The sequence below is a fragment of the Citrus clementina genome, unplaced genomic scaffold, assembly GCF_000493195.1.
Source record: "Citrus clementina cultivar Clemenules unplaced genomic scaffold, Citrus_clementina_v1.0 scaffold_4, whole genome shotgun sequence".
Lineage (NCBI taxonomy): Eukaryota > Viridiplantae > Streptophyta > Magnoliopsida > Sapindales > Rutaceae > Citrus > Citrus x clementina.
The window spans coordinates 8,860,110-8,880,116 of NW_006262274.1; the positions used below are offsets into that span (position 1 = coordinate 8,860,110).

The 20,007-nt window shown below is 34.8% G+C and overlaps 3 protein-coding genes and 1 non-coding gene across 4 annotated transcripts; 3 read left to right on the plus strand and 1 right to left on the minus strand.

Annotated features, from left to right (window-relative positions):
- Window positions 1-6,582: 6,582 nt before the first annotated feature.
- Window positions 6,583-12,925, plus strand: LOC112099055. The gene is made up of 7 exons (XM_024186156.1): window positions 6,583-6,707; window positions 6,986-7,896; window positions 8,056-8,160; window positions 9,094-10,659; window positions 11,164-11,693; window positions 12,422-12,533; window positions 12,678-12,925. The coding sequence occupies exons 1-7, from the start codon at window positions 6,583-6,585 to the stop codon at window positions 12,923-12,925; spliced, it is 3,597 nt and encodes a 1,198-aa protein (XP_024041924.1).
- On the minus strand, window positions 6,916-7,024 carry LOC112099458. The gene has a single exon (XR_002906259.1). It is a non-coding gene; the product is annotated as a small nucleolar RNA R71 (small nucleolar RNA).
- Window positions 12,926-17,831: 4,906 nt separating the features above from the next.
- LOC112099056 lies at window positions 17,832-19,082 on the plus strand. Its single transcript, XM_024186157.1, has 2 exons — window positions 17,832-18,540; window positions 18,781-19,082. Exons 1-2 carry the CDS (start codon window positions 17,832-17,834, stop codon window positions 19,080-19,082), a joined length of 1,011 nt encoding a protein of 336 aa, XP_024041925.1.
- Window positions 19,083-19,208: 126 nt separating this feature from the next.
- Window positions 19,209-19,943, plus strand: LOC112099057 (myosin heavy chain, striated muscle-like). The gene has a single exon (XM_024186158.1). The coding sequence runs from the start codon at window positions 19,209-19,211 to the stop codon at window positions 19,941-19,943; it is 735 nt and encodes a 244-aa protein (XP_024041926.1).
- Window positions 19,944-20,007: the final 64 nt, after the last annotated feature.

The window sequence follows — 20,007 nt, forward strand, 5'->3', positions numbered from 1 at the left end:
GTGACGTGGCAGCATGTTAGTGGACCAAAAATCGCGCGTACGGTACATGCATATACACATAATTATTTACAACCAAACCGCGTCACTTTTCAAACCGCGTGGTCAAACCACGTACTGTTGACTGATGACGTGGCGCAATCCTGAGCGTTCAAAATATTTTTAATCCAATGACCATGAATTACTCAGTGTATTTATAAAAAGGGGGGTCCCTAATTTGGCATCCCTGAATTCATTTTTGAGCTCCATTTTCTATAATTCCTTCTCCATCTTGTACTTTCTACGTATTTTAATAAATTCTCATTTTACCCCTAATTCAATTATGAGTAGCTAATTTTCTTTCAAGCTTGGGTTGAAGGTGAAGTCTCAACATGTGCCATGGGCTTTATTTGATAAATTTACTTTCTCTTCCCCTCTAATTATTGTGGATGTTTTGACTTTTCGTCAACAAATAGTAATAATCTTGTCTAGATACCGCACTGGTTTAATCGACTCCCTAATACAAGGTTATTACTATTTTGCACGATAAGCCCTTAGCACCATATTAATTAGAGTGTGGTTCATGAGGAGTGGAAACACCCCTCATGATTTAATTGACATTAATAAGGAATATTTAGCCCATGGTGCATGTTGATGTAGATCCAGATACCCAAGTACTCAATTTCAATAGTTTTCTCTTCAATTTATTCCCGCCATTTTAATTTAAATTTTAGGATAATCTAAGTCACTTTCACCACAAATCTAACCGCCCACTTAGAAAATTAATTCTACACATAATTAAAATCCACTTCTTCGTGGGATTGACACTCGTCACCATTAATCTATTCTACAATAGATTCATGCACTTGCGAGTTCAATAAAATTTGCACAACAAGTACCTAGGTCACTTTTGTAAAGAATTGACCGCAGTCGTCTTTTGAGAAGTTATGTCCTCAGCATTTTGTCAAAGACTTGCCTTTTGGGCGTTTTACAAAAAGTTTTTCAAAGTACCTTGGTCTCTCTTCTATGAATTGACCTAGGGCGTTTTTTTCTATAGTTACATTATTGGCATATTATTGAAAACTCGCCTTTAGGACATTTTGCTTAGAAATTTTTTCTAAGTACCTAGGTCACTTTTGCAAAGAATGTACCTTGGTTATTTTTTTGTAAAGCCATGCGCCTAGTGTTTTGTCAAAGACTACCCTTTTGGTGGTGTTACTTAGAAATTTTTTCTAAGGACCTAGGTCATTTTTGTAAAAATGGACCTAAATATATCATTCATGTATAATGAATTACACCTGAATATTTTGTCAACGACTTGCCATTTGGGTATTTGGCTTATAAGTACTTTCTAAGGGCTTAGGTCATTTTCGTGAAAATGAACCTAGATCATTCATGCATAATGAATTACGACTTAGAATTTTGTCGTCGCCTCGCCTTTTGTGCATTTTACTTATAAATTTTTTGTAAGTACCTAGGTCAATTTTGCAAAGAATGGACCTAGATCATTTGTTTTTTAAAGCTACACCCTTGATGTTTTGTTAAAGACTCGCCTTTTGGGCATCGTACTTAGAAATTTCTTCTAAGTACCTAGGTCATTATTGTAAGAATTGACCGAGCCTAACTCTTTTTTTTTTAAAAGTTACACCCTCGACATTTTGTTGAAGACGTGCCTTTTGGGCTTTTACTTAAAAAGTTCTTTTAACTACCCAGGTCACTTCTGTAAAGAGTGGGCCTAGGTCATTTTTTGTAAAGCTATGTTCTTGGCATATTCTCGACGGCTAGCACAAAGTGCATTTTACTTAGAAATTTCTTATATGTACCTAGGTTATTATTGTGAGAATTGACCTCGGTCCCTTCTTTTAAGTTATGCCCTCGACGTTTTCTTGAAGACTTGCCACAAGGGTGTTTTACTTAGAAATTTCTTCTAAGTACCTAGGTAATTATTGTATGAATTGACGTAGGTCATTTGTTTTTTTTTTTTTAAGTTATGCTCTTTGTGTTTTGTTGAAGACTCGCCTAAAGGGCATCCAGCTACCTAGATAATTATTATAAGAACTGACCTAGGTCATTTTCTTTTTAAAGTTACGCCTCAACATTTTATCAAAGACTCGTCCTTTAAGCGTTTTGTTTAAAATTGTTTTCTAAGAACCTAACTCTGATTTTTTTAAAAATGGACTTAGGTCTTTTTTGAGCATTTTACTTAGGAATTTTTTTTGAACTAAAGGGCATTTTACTTGGAAATGTTTTCTAAAGAATTATGTCATTTTTGTAAAAATTAACCTAGGTTATTCATGTATAAGGAATTATACCTTGAGTTTTATTGACCAGTCGCTAATTGGGCATTTGACTTGGAAATTTTTTCTAAGGACCTAAGCTAATTTGGTTAAAGTAGACCTAGGTCATTCATGCATAATTAATTATACCTTGGCATTTTTTTGATGACTCCTTTTGAGCATTATTCTTAGAAACATTTTCTAAGTACATAAGTCACTCTTGCAAAGAATGGACCTAGGTTGATTTTTGTAAAGTTATGCCTTTAGTATTTTATCGAAAACTTGCTCAATGGGCATTTTACTAGAGATTTCTTTTGAGTAACTAGGTCATTATTGTAAGAACTAACCTAAGTCATTCATGCTTAATGGATTATGACTTGGCTTTTTGTCGACCACTTGCCTGTTGGGCATTTTACTGAGAAAATATTTTCTAAGTACCTATGTCACTTTTGTAAAGATTGGACATTTATGTGTAATGAATTACACCTTAACATTTTGTCGATAACTCGCTATTTAGGTGCTTCAATGAGGCATGCTATTAAGCATTTTGTCAAGACCTCTCGTTTTTGTTGATACAGCTACTTGTTAGCTAAGGGTACAGTTACAACATGGGTTTTATCTCTCATTGGATAAAGGTCAAAATTAGCTGTAAATCTTTTTAAATTTTGTGGCTAACCTACCCTTTATCGTTAAAGTTAGGCTAGATGACCGCTTTCATGTTACATAGAAAAATTTGAGTTTCACTGGTGGGGGCAAACATACTATGACTATCAATTCATTACCTGACACAACCCATAACCATTTTTGCTGGAAATGGATCTTGGCATCACTTGACCTTTCATCATTAGCCTCATGATTAGAGTAGTTGTAATTATCATTCATGCTCAAGATAAAACCACTTTGGCTTTTTGTATATGCCCCACAGATGGTGCAAACCGTTGGTGCAAATTTTTGCTTACTGTACAATGATTGATTTATGTTCTAGACTTTCTTCTAAATCACGTTTTGTGGATTATTTTCTCCTTGAGCCGAGTATCTCAAATTATGCGTCTCTTTATAGTTAATTATTCTGTTAAAAAAACTTGTGAAATGGGGCCAATATTCTAGTGATAACCCTTCAATGCTCAAGTTAGTTCCTTTTACATTATTTTTAAAGAGAGAAAATCTAGACTGAGATGGACATAGTTTGGTATTCATTTTATGTATTCATTTTATACTTTTTTTATTCTTAGCTTTAAAAGGGGGGTCTTGGCCTTTATATAGGTATCTTGAATCAATTGGAGAGATTATATGACGCTTTTTCTCCTAACAGGTGTAAGTGAAAGTTCTTGCATGAAGACACATATTCATATTAGTACACTTTACTAAAAACTATAAGTATCTAGGTTATTCTTATAGAGAATGGACGTAGATTATTATATTCAAAAAGTTTTTACCGGGCCAGTATTTTTCGTAGGCTTTTAGGCCTTTTTTTAATTTAGTCTAACAGAGGTCCCCCAAGTCTTACTTTTTAATTTTGATAATTGAGACTTTTTTAAGTATTTTTTACAAGGCTTTTCGTGGGCTTTTCCTTCTATCAAATCTCAAAATTTGAAATTTCTCTAAAGCGCCTATGCCATTAGAATTAGTCCATAAGTAGTCTCACATACTTCATTTCATGCTTTTTTAGCTCTCTTGAATCTATCTTAACTTAACAAACATTGAAAAGTGTAAAGATAGGAGTTAGTAAAAGTACCTCTTTAATTAAAAGGGCAATTAACTTTCCAAATGGTAATTGAGAATTTTCTAACAGTTTTTTGGCAAGTTGTTGCAGAGGCTTTTCGAGTCATCGATTAGAGAAGCTACGTCAAATCTTTTCAATAAAGGTTGTTGATGCTGAATGATTAGTATTAAAAATTGTTTAATTATCAAGCGATAATATGTTATTTTATGCTTATGTTATAATTTATATTTGTGTTTATGTAATATATTATGAATTATTAATTATGTTTTAAATATATTTAATTTTGTGTATTTTTATGTGTTTATTAGGAAAATTATTAATTTCACGTACTTCGAGGCTTCAAACAGATAAACGGAGGTCAAATTTGGATTCCGGAGGTCCGAAAACCTTAAGATCAGTCAAGATCGGCTTAAAATTGGGCTTGTTTAAAAAAAGTTGACTTTTCCTGTTGACCGAGCACTGATTGGATGATGAAATGAGCTTACAATAGATATGAGTGCATGGGATAACTGGCAATCTTGACTAAATCTCAACCGTTCATGATTCAATGGCCATGATTGTGCCACGTGGCAATGGTTGGTGAAGCAAGTTGGAGCATCCGAATCTTTGTATTCGGGTCGACCCAATCCACCCATTAACCCGCCAAATCTCAACCGTTCTTTGGGTAAATCGGACGAGTCAAATGATGCCATGTGTGATGTTGACTTTGGAAGTTTGACCAGCCATTGGATCTTGATCTAAGGGTTGTGAGGAGCACATGCATGAAGCCTATGATGGACCGCAAAGCACTGGATTATGAATTTATTTTTCTATAAATAGAGCCTCATTTTTATGTTTTTATCATCTCTCTACAACTCTCTTCTTCTCAAATTCTCTCCATCTCCTTGTAATCTTGATTTCCAGGTGTGTTTTTAATATTTTGTATAATTATTTTCATTAATAAAATTAGTTTTATTTCCAATTTTAGTTGTTTTTATTTCTTTTAATTATAAGTAATTCAATTTTACTACTTTTTATTTTAATTATGCTTAACTAAATAATATTAGTTAGGGGAAGGTGAAACTCTTAAGAAATAAATATGATTTAATCAAATTCTATGTTTAATTTTATAAATTAAATTATTTTCTATTTAATTTTATACATGTTTTATATTTTAAAATTTTGATTTATTGTAGACAAACAAATGAATTTGGCACAATAAATTCTTAAGATCTTAATATAAGGCATGGTGAAATGATATTTTGACTTATTGTAGACAAATTAAATTTTGGCACAATAAATACTTAATCCATCATAAAATTAAAGGGAAAATAATAATAATTTGTATAATTAATCTTTTGGGTAATTAAGCTAAAACAAATTGGCAAAAAGAATTTATTAAGTTTTATTTATTTCTAAGAGTGGATCCATAACCCTAACTAGTTCAATTCCATAGTTTCATTTAAATTAAGTTGTTTATATTCAAGTTTTAATTTCAATTTTTAGATAAAATAAAATAAACTAATTAAATCTTTTCTCTGTGGATCGACCTCGGACTCACCGAGTTATAATACAACAAGACATTCTTATACTTGGGAGTTAAAATTTACTTTTAAGTTGTGTCAAGTTTTTGGCGCCATTGCCGGGGAAAAGTTTTTTATTTGGTTTGTTTTTCCGTTTTTTATTTTTCTCTTATATGTAAAATTTCGTTTGCCCCCTTTTCCTTTTCTTAAATTCTCTTTTGTCCCCATATCTTTCATAATTCTCGTTTCACCCCAACAATTTCCGTTTCTAGCCCAATCTTCTGGTAATTACGTTCGGACCTCGACATCTTTCAACTGTTTCACTTTCATCCCAATTGCTATTCTAAACTTCTAAAAATTACAGTTTGACTATAAAATTAAAAATAATTTGCAATAGAATCCCTAGACGAAATTCCTCAACGTAATCAAGACTTGGACATATTTGGACATACTTTGGATATATTTGGACATATTTGGACTTATTTTGGACCAAACTAACTTTAACTACTAACTCTAATTACTAACTCTTAACTTACTAACTGCTAACTCCTAACTTTTATTTAATTTCAGTTATTTAATTTTCTGCATTTATTTTATTTCGTATTTATTTATTTGTTTTTGCTTTATTGGTGGGTTTAACCACCAAACTAACTACTAACTCTTAACTTTTATTTTCAGTTATTTAATTTTCAGTATTTATTTAATTTTGCATTTTTTATTTTTTTAATTGGTGGGTTCAACCACCATTTTTTATTTATTTTGCATTTATTTATTTATTTATTTTTTACTTTGTTGGTGGGTTCAACCACCATTTTTGTTATTTAATTTTCTTTTGTATACTTATATTATTTGCTTATTTATTTATTTTATTTTATTTTGTTATCAATTTGTGTAAATATGATCTTTATAACATAACCCTTGCATGAGACATTGGTCTCGATCTTCAAGTGGCAGGTTAATTCGTAGATCTCAATCTCCACCACCAATCATGGATGAGAATGAAGGCGAAAACGTTTTGGGCGAAATTAATCCTCAAATTGATCAGGGAGACAACTAATCTCAACATGGGCATGATCAGAATCAACCAAGGACTCTGAGAGACTACATGAATCCAACCAGAACCGGAGCACCGTCGTGCATAGTATTTCCTCCAGAAGCATCTCGATTCAACTTTAAACCAGGTATTATCCAACTTTTACCAACATTTCATGGTTTAGAATCTGAGAATCCGTACTTGCATCTAAGAGATTTTGAGGAAGTTTGTAATACATACACGGACCAAAATTGTAGCATGAACATAATTAGATTAAAGCTTTTTCCTTTTTCATTAAAAGATAAAGCTAAAACTTGGCTACAAAACCTTAGATCTGGATCAGTAAGAACTTGGAATAACATGCAAGAACAGTTTTTGAAAAAATTCTTTCCACTCATAGAACAAATTCTTTTAAAAGGCAAATCACTTCTTTCACTCAAAAAAATGGAGAAATATTATACCAATGTTGGGATAGGTTTAAAGAGTTGCTTAACATATGCCCACATCATGGTTTTGAAACTTGGCGATTGGTCACTTATTTCTACGAGGGCTTAATACCCCAAAGTAGACAGGTTGTTGAAATGATGTGTAATGGTGAATTTAGGGATAAAAATCCTGAAGATGCACTAGATTACCTTGACCAATTAGCTGAAAATGCACAACATTGGGATACTGTTGGAACTTTTGAATTGACAAATAAGCAACAATCATCTCCATCTAGTGGAGGAATCCATAACCTTAGGGAAGATCATGATTTACAAGCAAAATTTGCATCCCTAGTTAGGAAAGTTGAAGCTTTGGAGCATAAAAAGAGTGATCAAGTAAAATCTGTTCAAGAAATTGCATGTAACATATGTAATTCGAATGATCATTTCACTCAAGAGTGTCCCACTTTGCCTGCACTTAAAGAATGTCTAAATGATCAAGCTAATGTCATTAACACTTTCAATAAACCAAACCCATATTCACAGACTTATAATCCTGGTTGGAGAAATCATCCGAATTTCAGTTGGAGGAATAATAATAATGCACAATCTTCACAAGCACCACCTCCACAAAATTTTCAAAATCCTCAGCCTTATGCACCATATGTTCCACCACCCTGGAAAAATCTGGAAGACACAATGCATTCATTCATCAGAAAGCAAGATGTTATTAACAATCAAAATGCACAAACTTTTTCTGATTTGAAAGATACTCTTGCTAAAATTGCTTCTGCACTCACCATTCAAGAAAAAGGAAAATTTCCAGCCCAACCACAACCAAATCCTAAAATTCAACAAAATCCACCCACAGACCAAGTCAAGTCAGTTATAACTCTTCGTAGTGGTAAGGTTGTTGATAGACCTATGCCTGAACCTTATGAAAATGATGAAAATTCAAAGGGTAAGGAAGGACTAAATGAACTTACACCTAGTGAAGAAATAACTAGTGTTCCACCTGAACCACCATTTCCGCATGCATTGAATAAACCAAAGAAATCAAACCACTTTTCTGAAATTTATGAAATCTTTAAGCAAGTGAAAGTTAACATTCCTCTATTAGATGCAATCAAGCAGGTTCCTTCATATGCCAAATTTTTAAAGGACTTGTGCACTGTTAAGAGGAAATTGAAGGTAAGAAAGAGTGCTTTCATGGCCAAACAGGTAAGTACAATTCTGTCTACTAATAATAAGTTGAAATATAAAGATCCTGGTTGTCCTACCATTTCTTGTATTATTGGTAACCACAGAATTGAGCATGCTTTACTAGATCTTGGTGCTAGTGTTAATTTGCTTCCATATTCAGTTTATCTTCAACTTAATCTTGGTGAGTTAAAATCAACTTCAACTACACTTTTGCTTGCCGATAGATCAGTTAAAGTACCAAAAGGAATAGTGGAAGATGTTTTAGTACAAGTTGATAAATTTATTTATCCTGTGGATTTTATTGTCTTGGAAACTGAACCTGTTGTGAATAATTACAAACCAATTCCTGTAATTTTAGGTCGACCATTTTTAGCAACTGCTAATGCTTTGATTAATTGTAGGAATGGTTTAATGAATTTATCCTTTGGGAATATGACTTTGAAATTGAATGTTTTCAACATGTGCAGGCAACCTAATGAAGAAAATGAGAATGAAGATGATACTGATGAACAAAAGGAATTGTTTGAATCTTGTATCGAGGAAAATATTCAAAAAGGGGATTTTTCTGAACTTTCTAATGTTTGTTTAGTTAATTCAATTGAGTCAAATAAGCAACTTGAACTTGATATTTCTAATATAAATTTGTTGCTTGATTCTATGCAGACTTCGCAAAATTATGATGACGAGCCAAAATTTGAGGAGCTTGGAAGTATTGAAAAGACAGAACAACAAGAAGCACCTAAAATGGAATTGAAACCTTTGCCTGAAGGATTGAAATATGCTTTTCTTGGAGAAGAACAAACTTATCCTGTTGTGATTTCTTCTACTTTAACAAGCGACCAAGAAGATAAGTTACTAACTGTTCTTAAAAAGCATAAAAATGCAATAGGATGGACTTTAAATGACATTAAAGGCATTAATCCCTTAATCTGCACACATAGAATTAATTTGGAAGAAAATGCTAAAATATGTCAACAACCTCAAAGAAGATTAAACCCACACATGAAAGAGGTAGTCAAAACAGTAGTCCTTAAATTACTTGATGTGGGAATTATCTACCCTATTTCTGATAGTAAGTGGGTAAGTTCTACACAAGTAGTGCCTAAAAAATCTGGAATCACTGTTGTTAAAAATGAAAAAGGTGAATTAATTCCAACACGAATTACATCTAGTTGGCGCATGTGCATTGATTATAGAAAATTAAATGAAGCCACTAGAAAAGATCATTTTCCATTACCATTCCTTGACCAAATCTTAGAAAGAGTAGTAGGACATCCATACTACTGTTTTTTAGATGGATATTCAGGTTATTATCAAATTCCTATAGCAGTTGAGGACCAAGAAAAGACCACATTCACATGTCCTTTTGGAACATTTGCATTTAAAAGAATGCCATTCGGGCTTTGTAATGCTCCTGCAACATTTCAAAGATGTATGTTAAACATTTTTTGTGATATGGTTGAACATTGTTTAGAGGTCTTTATGGATGATTTGACTGTGTTTGGGAATTCTTTTGATGATTGCCTTGATAATTTGGAGAAAGTTTTAAAAAGATGTGTTGAAAAAGAACTCGTGTTGAATTGGGAAAAATGTCACTACATGGTTACTTCTGGAATTGTTTTGGGTCATGTTGTTTCTATTAAAGGAATTGAAGTTGACAAAGCAAAAATCGAAGTCATATCTAAATTGCCACAACCAAAAACAGTTAGAGATGTGCGATCCTTTTTAGGACATGTAGGATTTTATAGGAGGTTTATAAAAAACTTTAGTGCCATATCTAAACCACTTTGTAACCTCTTATTAAAAGATGCACCGTTTGAATGGAATGATGATTGCCAAAAATCTTTTGAAAAAATAATTTGTCTTTTAACATCTGCACCTATTATGCAATCTCCTGATTGGTCTTTGCCATTTGAATTAATGTGTGATGCAAGTGATTTTGCTGTTGGTGCTGTTTTAGGACAAAGAATGGATGGTAAGCCTTTTGTGATTTATTATGCGAGCAAGACTTTGGATAGTGCTCAAATGAATTATTCTACAACTGAAAAAGAATTACTTGCTATGGTATTTGCATTAAACAAATTCCGTTCATATTTGCTTGGCTCTAAATCTGTTGTGTTTACTGACCATGCTGCTGTGAGATATTTGATGAGTAAACAGGATGCCAAACCGAGACTAATTCGTTGGATTTTGTTACTACAAGAATTTGACCTTACCATCAAAGATAAAAAGGGTGCTGAAAATGTTGTTGCTGATCATCTATCAAGACTCACATCCGAATTCTGCAATGATATAACACCCATAAATGATTCTTTCCCTGATGAATTTTTATTTTCTGTTACTTCAATGCCATGGTATGCTAATATTGTTAATTTTCTTGTTACAGGTAAAATGCCTTTGCAATGGAATGCTCAAGAGAAGAAGAAATTTTTTGTTGAAGTAAAGAAATTTTATTGGGATGATCCTTATTTGTTCAAATATTGCCCAGATCAAATTTTTCGGCGATGTATTCCTGATAATGAGGTAAGTAGTGTCATTAATTTTTGTCATTCTGAAGCATGTGGTGGTCACTTTTCTTCAAGAAAAACTACTGCTAAAATTTTACAGTGTGAATTTTATTGGCCTACCATGTTTAAAGACACATATGAATTTTGCAAAAGTTATGAAAAATGTCAAAAATTGGGATCAATTACAAAAAGAAACATGATGCCCTTAAATCTCATACTTGAAATTGAAATATTTGACTGTTGGAGAATTGATTTCATGGGTCCATTTCCATCATCTTTTGGATTTGTGTATATATTAGTTGCAGTTGATTATGTCTCAAAATGGATTGAAGCAATTTCTTGTCGAAATAATGACAGTAAAACTGTGATTAAATTTTTAAGAGAAAATATTTTAAGTCGATTTGGAATCCCTCGAGCCATTATCAGTGATGGAGGTAAGCATTTTTGTAATAAGTCATTTGAGTCTTTAATGAAGAAATATGGAATTACACATAAAATTGCTACCCTTTATCATCCTCAAACAAATGGTCAAGTTGAATTAGCAAATAGGGAGATAAAACAAATTTTGGAAAAAACGGTTAACCCAAACCGAAAAGATTGGTCTCTTAGACTTAATGATGCACTTTGGGCTTACCGCACTGCATTTAAAACATCATTAGGAATGTCGCCCTATCGGTTAATTTATGGTAAACCTTGTCATTTACCTGTTGAACTTGAACATAAATCACTTTGGGCTATTAAAGCTTTTAATTCAAATTTGGATGATGCTGGTAATGTGCGAAAATTGCAATTGAATGAACTTGAGGAATTAAGGAATGATGCATATGAAAATTCAAGAATTATTAAGGCAAGAACAAAAGCATTTCATGATAAAAGAATTTTTCAAAAAACATTTGAGATTGGTCAAAAAGTGTTGCTTTATAATTCTCGTCTTCATTTATTTTCAGGAAAGTTAAAGTCAAAATGGAGTGGCCCATTTGTTGTAAAAAATGTATATTCATATGGGGCCATAGAAATTGAGAATCCAAATAACGGTGTCACATTTAAAGTCAATGGTCAAAGGTTAAAACCATATCTGGAACATCACCCACGTGACGAGGACACCGAAATTAATTTGGATGACCCACCAGTTCTTGATTAAGTCTTTAATGATTTTTTTTGTTTTACTATTATTTTACCGTTTCATTGTTTGACTTTTTTTTCCTTAGATTGATGCACTGTACATAGTTTTTTTTTAACATTGTTTTTCTTGTGTAAGCGTGTTTGTTTGACAGTTGTACATTCTCTCATCAATTTTCATTTTACATCATGAGCACCTCAATGAGAAAATACATGTTCGCACATCTTAAAAGATTCCGGCGTATAAAATTTCACTTAAGAGGCCTGATACAAAGCTGTAAATCACATCCACTTTGGGATCTGCAACCACCAGAATTCGTGTCCTATGTTGAGGATCTAGAGGGACAACTCAGAACAGTAGAGAGTGGCATATATGAATTTCAAATGGAGCTTGAGGTTAACTCAATGAGAGGACGAATGTAAGTTCATTTTCCTTTTATATTGTGTGCTTCTTTTTACTCGCTTTCACGCTTGATTTGATTTTGCAGATTTGATTTTGGTGTGTTTTGATTTATTTTCCCGTAAAAATGGCGGATAACGGTACTCCGTGACTTCTTAAGTCGGTATCTTCAGTTTCCCACAATAACTGAAACCCCAAAATCAAACATGGAAGAAATACAACATAAACTCCATAAGCATTTTCCCTCTCTCCCTCAGAATGCCCTCAGGAAAATTTACAAAGCTCGTTGTAAACGACTGCGTTTGTTAATGATCAATGGCATTCCTTCTGACATTCGTTGGTTAATTGAAGCAAAGGTTCGATTAGCAGGTGAGTTTTCTGGTCAATTTGTTTCTTACATGCCTGGTTTTGGTAAAAGTACGTTTGCTAAGAAAAGGAGAGCTAAACGACTTGGCTCAAAATGTCATAACTGTGTAAGACTTGGTTGCAAACGGCCGGATTGTAAATGTTTAGGAATGGTTTATGATACTCGTGAAGATAAAATTAAATTCGTTAAAGATGGCATGAGTAAAGAATCGTTGGATGATATCTTACGATCTCTTGAGACGCATCAAAGCGGAATTGTGCAACGTGAGATTTACAATTTGTGGATACTATTCCAAAAACAAAGTGCACAGTTAAGTCTTGGGAATCTGACTCAAAAAGACCCTGTTTGCCAGTTTATAAGAAAACTGGATGGGAAGCCGATCCTCGACCCATAGAGGGCGTTCAAGCCGTTACTGGACGTAAAACCAGAGGAAGATGTGAGCCACAATCACAACTACCTGTAAATATCCTTTCACTTCACTGTTATTTTACTTTACTATTATTTTATCATTTGCATTATTGCATTTAGCGATGTGATTTTGTATTTATTTGGTTTCTTTTACTGTTTGTTTTTTTTAATTATTACTTTTTTTTACTGTTTGTTTTTGAATTATTGAGCCACGAGCTTTCCTCGTCATTTGACAAATATGCCAACCCATTTACAGCTGTTTCTCATTATTTATGTCACCAAGATCTTTAAATATGAGCTCATTTTTCAAACACTCACAACTTGTTTTTGAAAAATTAGTCCAATGGCAGCATCTTCGAGTAAACAATTCAAAAATATTTGTGTGCTTTCTGGGTTTCACTATGGAAAGTACAAAGAATTCATTCAGGTAGCTGTAGATCTTGGTCGTGTCATAGCAGAGAGGAAACTGCATCTTGTGGGAGGAGGTGAACGAGGGTTATCAAGACTTGTCTCAGAAGCTGTTTTTACCAGAGGAAGCCAAGTACTCGGCATTATCCCAAAACCCATAAAACCGCTAGTGTGCATGTCTGGCCCACCAATTGGAGAAGAATTAGTGGTATCAAGTATGCAAGAGAGAATATCTGAAATGATGAATCATGCTGATGCTTTTATTTTCTTGCCAGGAGATCTTGCAACTTTTGAGGCACTAATTACATTTGCATCTTAGGCCCACTTGAATATTCATAAAAAACCCATCGGTTTGTTAAATGTTAATAATTTTTATGACGGCTTGCTAACTTTTATTAACCATGCAATAAAGAATCATTTTGTTCCACATTCTGTAAAAAAACTCTTTATCTCTGCTTCTACTGCTAATGAGTTACTTGATCTTTTGCAAGCTTATACACCAGAGCCAAATCCACAGACTGTTGCACTGAATTGGTCAACTAATGACGGTAACGGTAACAGTAGCAGTAATAAAAAGTGCGATTTAGATTTAATTCTCCGTTTGTAAATATTTTCTGTTGTAGTGTTCATGTGATGTCTTCTACACTTTTTCTCTTTCCTTTTAAAACATTGAGGACAATGTCTTTTTCAGGTTGGGGGGAGGGAATAGTTGATAATTGTGGAATGTCTTAGTCCTGGTTATGTGTTTACAAAAAAAAAAAACAAACAAAAACAAAAACAATTTTTTTTTTTTTGTAAAGACTAACTTAGGACAAATTTGAGTCGAAGATGGCAGGATATAGAGAATGTAGTCTCTCTAGAAACGCATCTTCTTAATCTTAAGGGTGTTGTTAAAAAAAAAAATTGACTTTTTCTTCATCTTTGTTACTTACTTTTAAGCTTCTGCATCAAGTTCAGGTGAGATCTCCTCTTCTTCTTCTTTTATTATTCTCTTTTATTTTTATTTATTTTTTTTCTTTTTGCATATCTATAAAATTATAAACTGTTAAGATAATGTTTAGATTAGGTTGCGGGGTGGGGATAATTGACGTATGTTTTAAATATGTGTGTTGTTTTTCTCTTTTCTCTTTTCTTTTCTTTGTTAAAAAAAACAAAAAAAAAACAAAAAAAATTGTTTTTTGTCTAGGATGGCCGTGTAAAGAGTCACAACTTTTGAGACGCATCCTAATAGTCTTGTTGTATTATATTTTGATTTTGAGATTCATAGTAAGTTGTTTTTGTTCCCTTTTCTTTGAATTACTCAAATTTGTGAACTCTCCACTTGGTTATTAATTTATTTAATTGTTTACTCATTTAACAGGTATTATTGAATCATTCTTCACACACACACTATGACACATACTAGTGGGTTGTAAGTTAAAGTTTTACAGCATTTAGTTCTTTTGATTTATTAGGAATAGTATCTAAGGTAGTAGACAGTGTATATTTCCAAAAAAAAAAACAAAAAAACAAAAAAACAAAAAAAATCAAAAAAAAAGAAGGAAAAAATGTTTTTAATTTTGTTATATCTAGAAACTCGAGTAATTAAGTCCGTAGGGGTGTTTCAACACCTAGTGCCCTAAGGTCAACCGGTCTGGGAGTCACTGGCCTAAAGCTCGCTACATGGGTAATAGATATATTGTTTGTTTATTAGAAACCCGAGTAATTAAGTCCGTAGGGGTGCTTCAACACCTAGTGCCCTAAGGCCAACTGGTCTGGGAGTCACTGACCTAAAGCTCGCTACACGGGTTAGAAATGTAATATAAAAAAAAATGTATGAATAATCTATTGCCTAAAGATATAATTTCTAATGAATTTTAGAACGAAAATGTTGTTTTTCTTTTAATGAAGCCCCATAAGTATTGTGTTAATTACTTGAGCACAAAAGAAGGTTTGATGATATTCTGGATAATGAGTGAACATCAATGTGGTAAAGGAATTTGGGAGAGTTCATTTATTTGGTAATTTAGAGGATAGATGAACAACTATTAACTTGCATGTGAATTTTATAAATCTTAATATAACGCTTTAATTGCTAGAGGGCTAGCAATAAGCTGGTTAGGGGGTGTGATTAGTATTAAAAATTATTTAATTATCAAGCGATAATATGTTATTTTATGCTTATGTTATAATTTATATTTGTGTTTATGTAATATATTATGAATTATTAATTATGTTTTAAGTATATTTAATTTTGTGTATTTTTATGTGTTTATTAGGAAAATTATTAATTTCACGTACTTCGAGGCTTCAAACAGATAAACGGAGGTCAAATTTGGATTCCGGAGGTCCGAAAACCTTAAGATCAGTCAAGATCGGCTTAAAATTGGGCTTGTTTAAAAAAAGTTGACTTTTCCTGTTGACCGAGCACTGATTGGATGATGAAATGAGCTTACAATAGATATGAGTGCATGGGATAACTGGCAATCTTGACTAAATCTCAACCGTTCATGATTCAATGGCCATGATTGTGCCACGTGGCAATGGTTGGTGAAGCAAGTTGGAGCATCCGAATCTTTGTATTCGGGTCGACCCGATCCACCCATTAACCCGCCAAATCTCAACCGTTCTTTGGGTAAATCGGACGAGTCAAATGATGCCATGTGTGATGTTGACTTTGGAAGTTTGACCAGCCATTGGATCTTGATCTAAGGGTTGTGAGGAGCACATGCATGAAGCCTATGATGGACCGCAAAGTACTGGATTATGAATTTATTTTTCTATAAATAGAGCCTCATTTTTATGTTTTGATCATCTCTCTACAACTCTCTTCTTCTCAAATTCTCTCCATCTCCTTGTAATCTTGATTTCCAGGTGTGTTTTTAATATTTTGTATAATTATTTTCATTAATAAAATTAGTTTTATTTCCAATTTTAGTTGTTTTTATTTCTTTTAATTATAAGTAATTCAATTTTACTACTTCTTTTTATTTTAATTATGCTTAACTAAATAATATTAGTTAGGGGAAGGTGAAACTCTTAAGAAATAAATATGATTTAATCAAATTCTATGTTTAATTTTATAAATTAAATTATTTTCTATTTAATTTTATACATGTTTTATATTTTGAAATTTTGATTTATTGTAGACAAACAAATGAATTTGGCACAATAAATTCTTAAGATCTTAATATAAGGCATGGTAAAATGGTATTTTGACTTATTGTAGACAAATTAAGTTTAGGCACAATAAATACTTAATCCATCATAAAATTAAAGGGAAAATAATAATAATTTGTATAATTAATCTTTTGGGTAATAAATCTAAAACAAATTGGCAAAAAGAATTTATTAAGTTTTATTTATTTCTAAGAGTGGATCCATAACCCTAACTAGTTCAATTCCATAGTTTCATTTAAATTAAGTTGTTTATATTCAAGTTTTAATTTCAATTTTTAGATAAAATAAAATAAACTAATTAAATCTTTTCTCTGTGGATCGACCTCGGACTCACCGAGTTATAATACAACAAGACACTCTTATACTTGGGAGTTAAAATTTATTTTTAAGTTGTGTCACTGAAATCTGCTCGCCCTTTGCCCGACCAGATTTTTACACCAACGTTATGTTATCAACAATGAAGATGTCAATCCCTTCTTGCTTCAACGATCGCTCTAGCCCCTGAAGTTAAAATTGTCCTCCTTTCTCTCGTTAAGTCTGCGTTCACAAAAGTGGATCAGAGACGCCGGTGGTTTTACCAGCGTAAACCCTCTGATGCCTAAGTTAGCACAAGGTGTTTACGGGAAAACGATACAATTAAGGTTTGAATAATTGCTTAGAATTGGCTCACTGTTTGTATTGAAAATGGTGCCGAGCTGGTACTCTTATTCACTTAACACCAGTCCCCCAGTTTCTGGTCTTGCGAGTGCAACGAGTTTAGAGTAGAAACTGATAATCGAATCTTATCGGCCTGGGAAACTTCCCATCTGGTCTTCTGTTTATTGGGATGGACCTTAGGTTCCCTCTTTCGTCCGAAAAGATTTTTATCCGTGTATGGGCCCTTACGAATATATCTCATATATATTTGGGCTTATGTCTTATCAGGCCTTTTATAACGGTGAGTGACATGGCGCTTCCTGACTCTTCGTATTTAAAATTTGAAACGACGGGCTATCCATCCTCGATATACATTGAGTGAGCTGGCATTCCCATCACTTAAATGCTTCCATTTCCCCTTTTTCGTTTCAAATCCCTAGATTGAAACCGTCATTGTTTTGCTATTCGTCTCTTTGTCATTAACCGAATCCTTCTTTAACTTTGCTCACCCTTCCCGCGTCCAGAGTATCCACTTGCTGGGTATTTTTCTGTCACGGCAGCGCCATCAGTGCCAGTTTATTCCAGGTATAGTTTTTAACTTCTTCTCTGGTTGTTGTCGATTGGGTTCTTTGTGGCCCCTTTTGTATCCGTATACCCGAGTTTGCTTTGTTTTCTTTTGGGATTTCGATATGTCAAATCGAAAAAGGAAGTTAATCGCTGATGAGAGTGACGAAGAAACAGGGGATTCAGACTTTAACCTGTCAATACCCACTGATGTTTTACACCCATCTAGTAGTATAGGCCCCTCTCATGGCAGGGATACCCTTGAGTACCCATGTCCCCTGACCATTTCACCTTCCCCTGAATTAGAGCTTGTAGGAAATAGAGAGGGACCTGCGTCGGGCTTGGGTGAGAACCACGGTTCTGGTGGGGTTAGGGTCCCTAAAGAAGTGAGTGATGGTAAGGGAAGCAGTTCCGAGCCGAGCGGACCCGCTAAGAAAAGGAATCTTGGCCATAGGGTGGAGGCGGATTCTTACTCTATTGATCTCATAGCTTGTGCCACCACCCCCACTGATCTATTTAAGCTTAGGAACCTCTACAACATTCCCCCGGAGGTTCTCCTTGTAGTTCCTGGGAAAGGTGATGTTCCTAGTCGGCCTCTGAAGGGGTATGTGACGATGCACTTGGAGAGTTTCAGACTAGGAGCTCAGCTACCCCTTCAACGATATTTTGCCAAGATACTGGGCGGTATGCACCTGGCCCTAGCTCAGCTACACCCAAATGGGTGGAGGGTTCTCTCGGCTATGTTTGTGTTGTGGGAGAGGTGCGGGTCAGAGGAGCCTTCCCTTGTTGAAGTGAAGCATCTGTACCAGCTGCGGAGTAGCCCAAGGGAAGCAGGCTAGTACTACTTCATGTCCAGTTCTGCAAAGAGGAAATCGATTACTGGGTTTCCTTCTTCATGTAAAAATTAGAATAACAAATTCTTCTTTGCTAGAGGAAACTAGTGTCCAGTTGTCCGGTCGCTTGGTGGGATATTTACCTTCCAACGCATTTTGTCACCCCAGGTCGTTCATTTTTGCCTATATTCTCAATCAAATTGCCACTTATTGGGTTCTTTAACTTTTTTTGCTATTTCAGAGTCGTGGGGTTTGATCGGGGGGCTTGAAGAACGACCTTTGCTTCAGGTTGAAACTGCTCTGGTGAACGCGTCTACCTGCCAAGACCTCTTGTCACCAACAAGCCTGGTCGATTCGGGTTTAGTGGACATAGCTGCCGAAATGGATAACAAGATCCTCAGCGCAATGAGTAGAAAATGTGGTCGAGCTCCAAGCAGCTCCAGCAACCCTCCCTCTCCTCCAAAGAAAACCAGCGTCGGTCCTTCCAAGGCTCTTGTTCTTGCTCTGCCTCCTCCTCCACCTCGTAAGAGTGGTGAGGAGTAAACTTCCGATAAGAGTCTTGAGGTCAGCATCCAGTCTGGGGACCAATCCTCTCCTATTCCATCTCGGGATCAAGGTGACTACCTGAGCCCGTATCAGAAGGATTACAGAAAATCGGTAGGGCCCAAGATGGTGAAGGACATCGAGAGTATGGACCTCTCCGAGCTAGCTGGTTTTGTTCAAAGAGTCTCCTTCAGGCTGGCCACCTTGGTTTCGTGTTACAAGAACGGGTCCACGCGCCAGGAAAGAAGGCTTCAAGCTGACAATCAGGAGTTGAAGAAAAAAGCTGAATCTGCTGATCGCTTGAAGGAGAAGCTGGCTGAGCTGAACAAGCAGATCACGGATCTGGAGGAGAAAGTTGCTGTTGCCGAGTCCACCACCTCCAAACTTGAGGGTGAGTTGGGTGCCCTAAAGTCTGATCTTCAGGCTACTCAAAGTGAGAGAAATACTTTGAGGACCGCTCTCGAGGGAGAAATTAAATCTCAGAGCGAGCAGCTGGCTGAGGAGAAAGGCAAATCTGCTGATGTGGATGATCGGCTGGATGCCGAGTATGACTCTGGGGTTGCTTTCTCGTATAAGTGCATCATGTCTGTGCTTAAGGAGGAATATCCCGAGCTGGACATGAGCAAGCTGGAGGCTGGAGTGCAGCGGTATATGGCAGAGGTCGGCCAGGCAGATAAGGAGCGGGGTGAGCAGGATCAGGTGGAGGCCCCTTTAGATGGGATGCAGGAGGGGGAAGCTGGGGGTCGTGCCTTGGAAGTGGGTCAAGGATCCATGCCTCCTCCTTCCGGTGTTGCTGATCTTCCACCTCCCGAGATTGCTGATCCTTCAGCTGCTGGAGCCGTTGACTCTCCTAATCTTTAGGTCTATTTTTGTGTAAACTCTAGATTTTTATTTGTTTTGTAAACATTAGAACATCCATAAATTT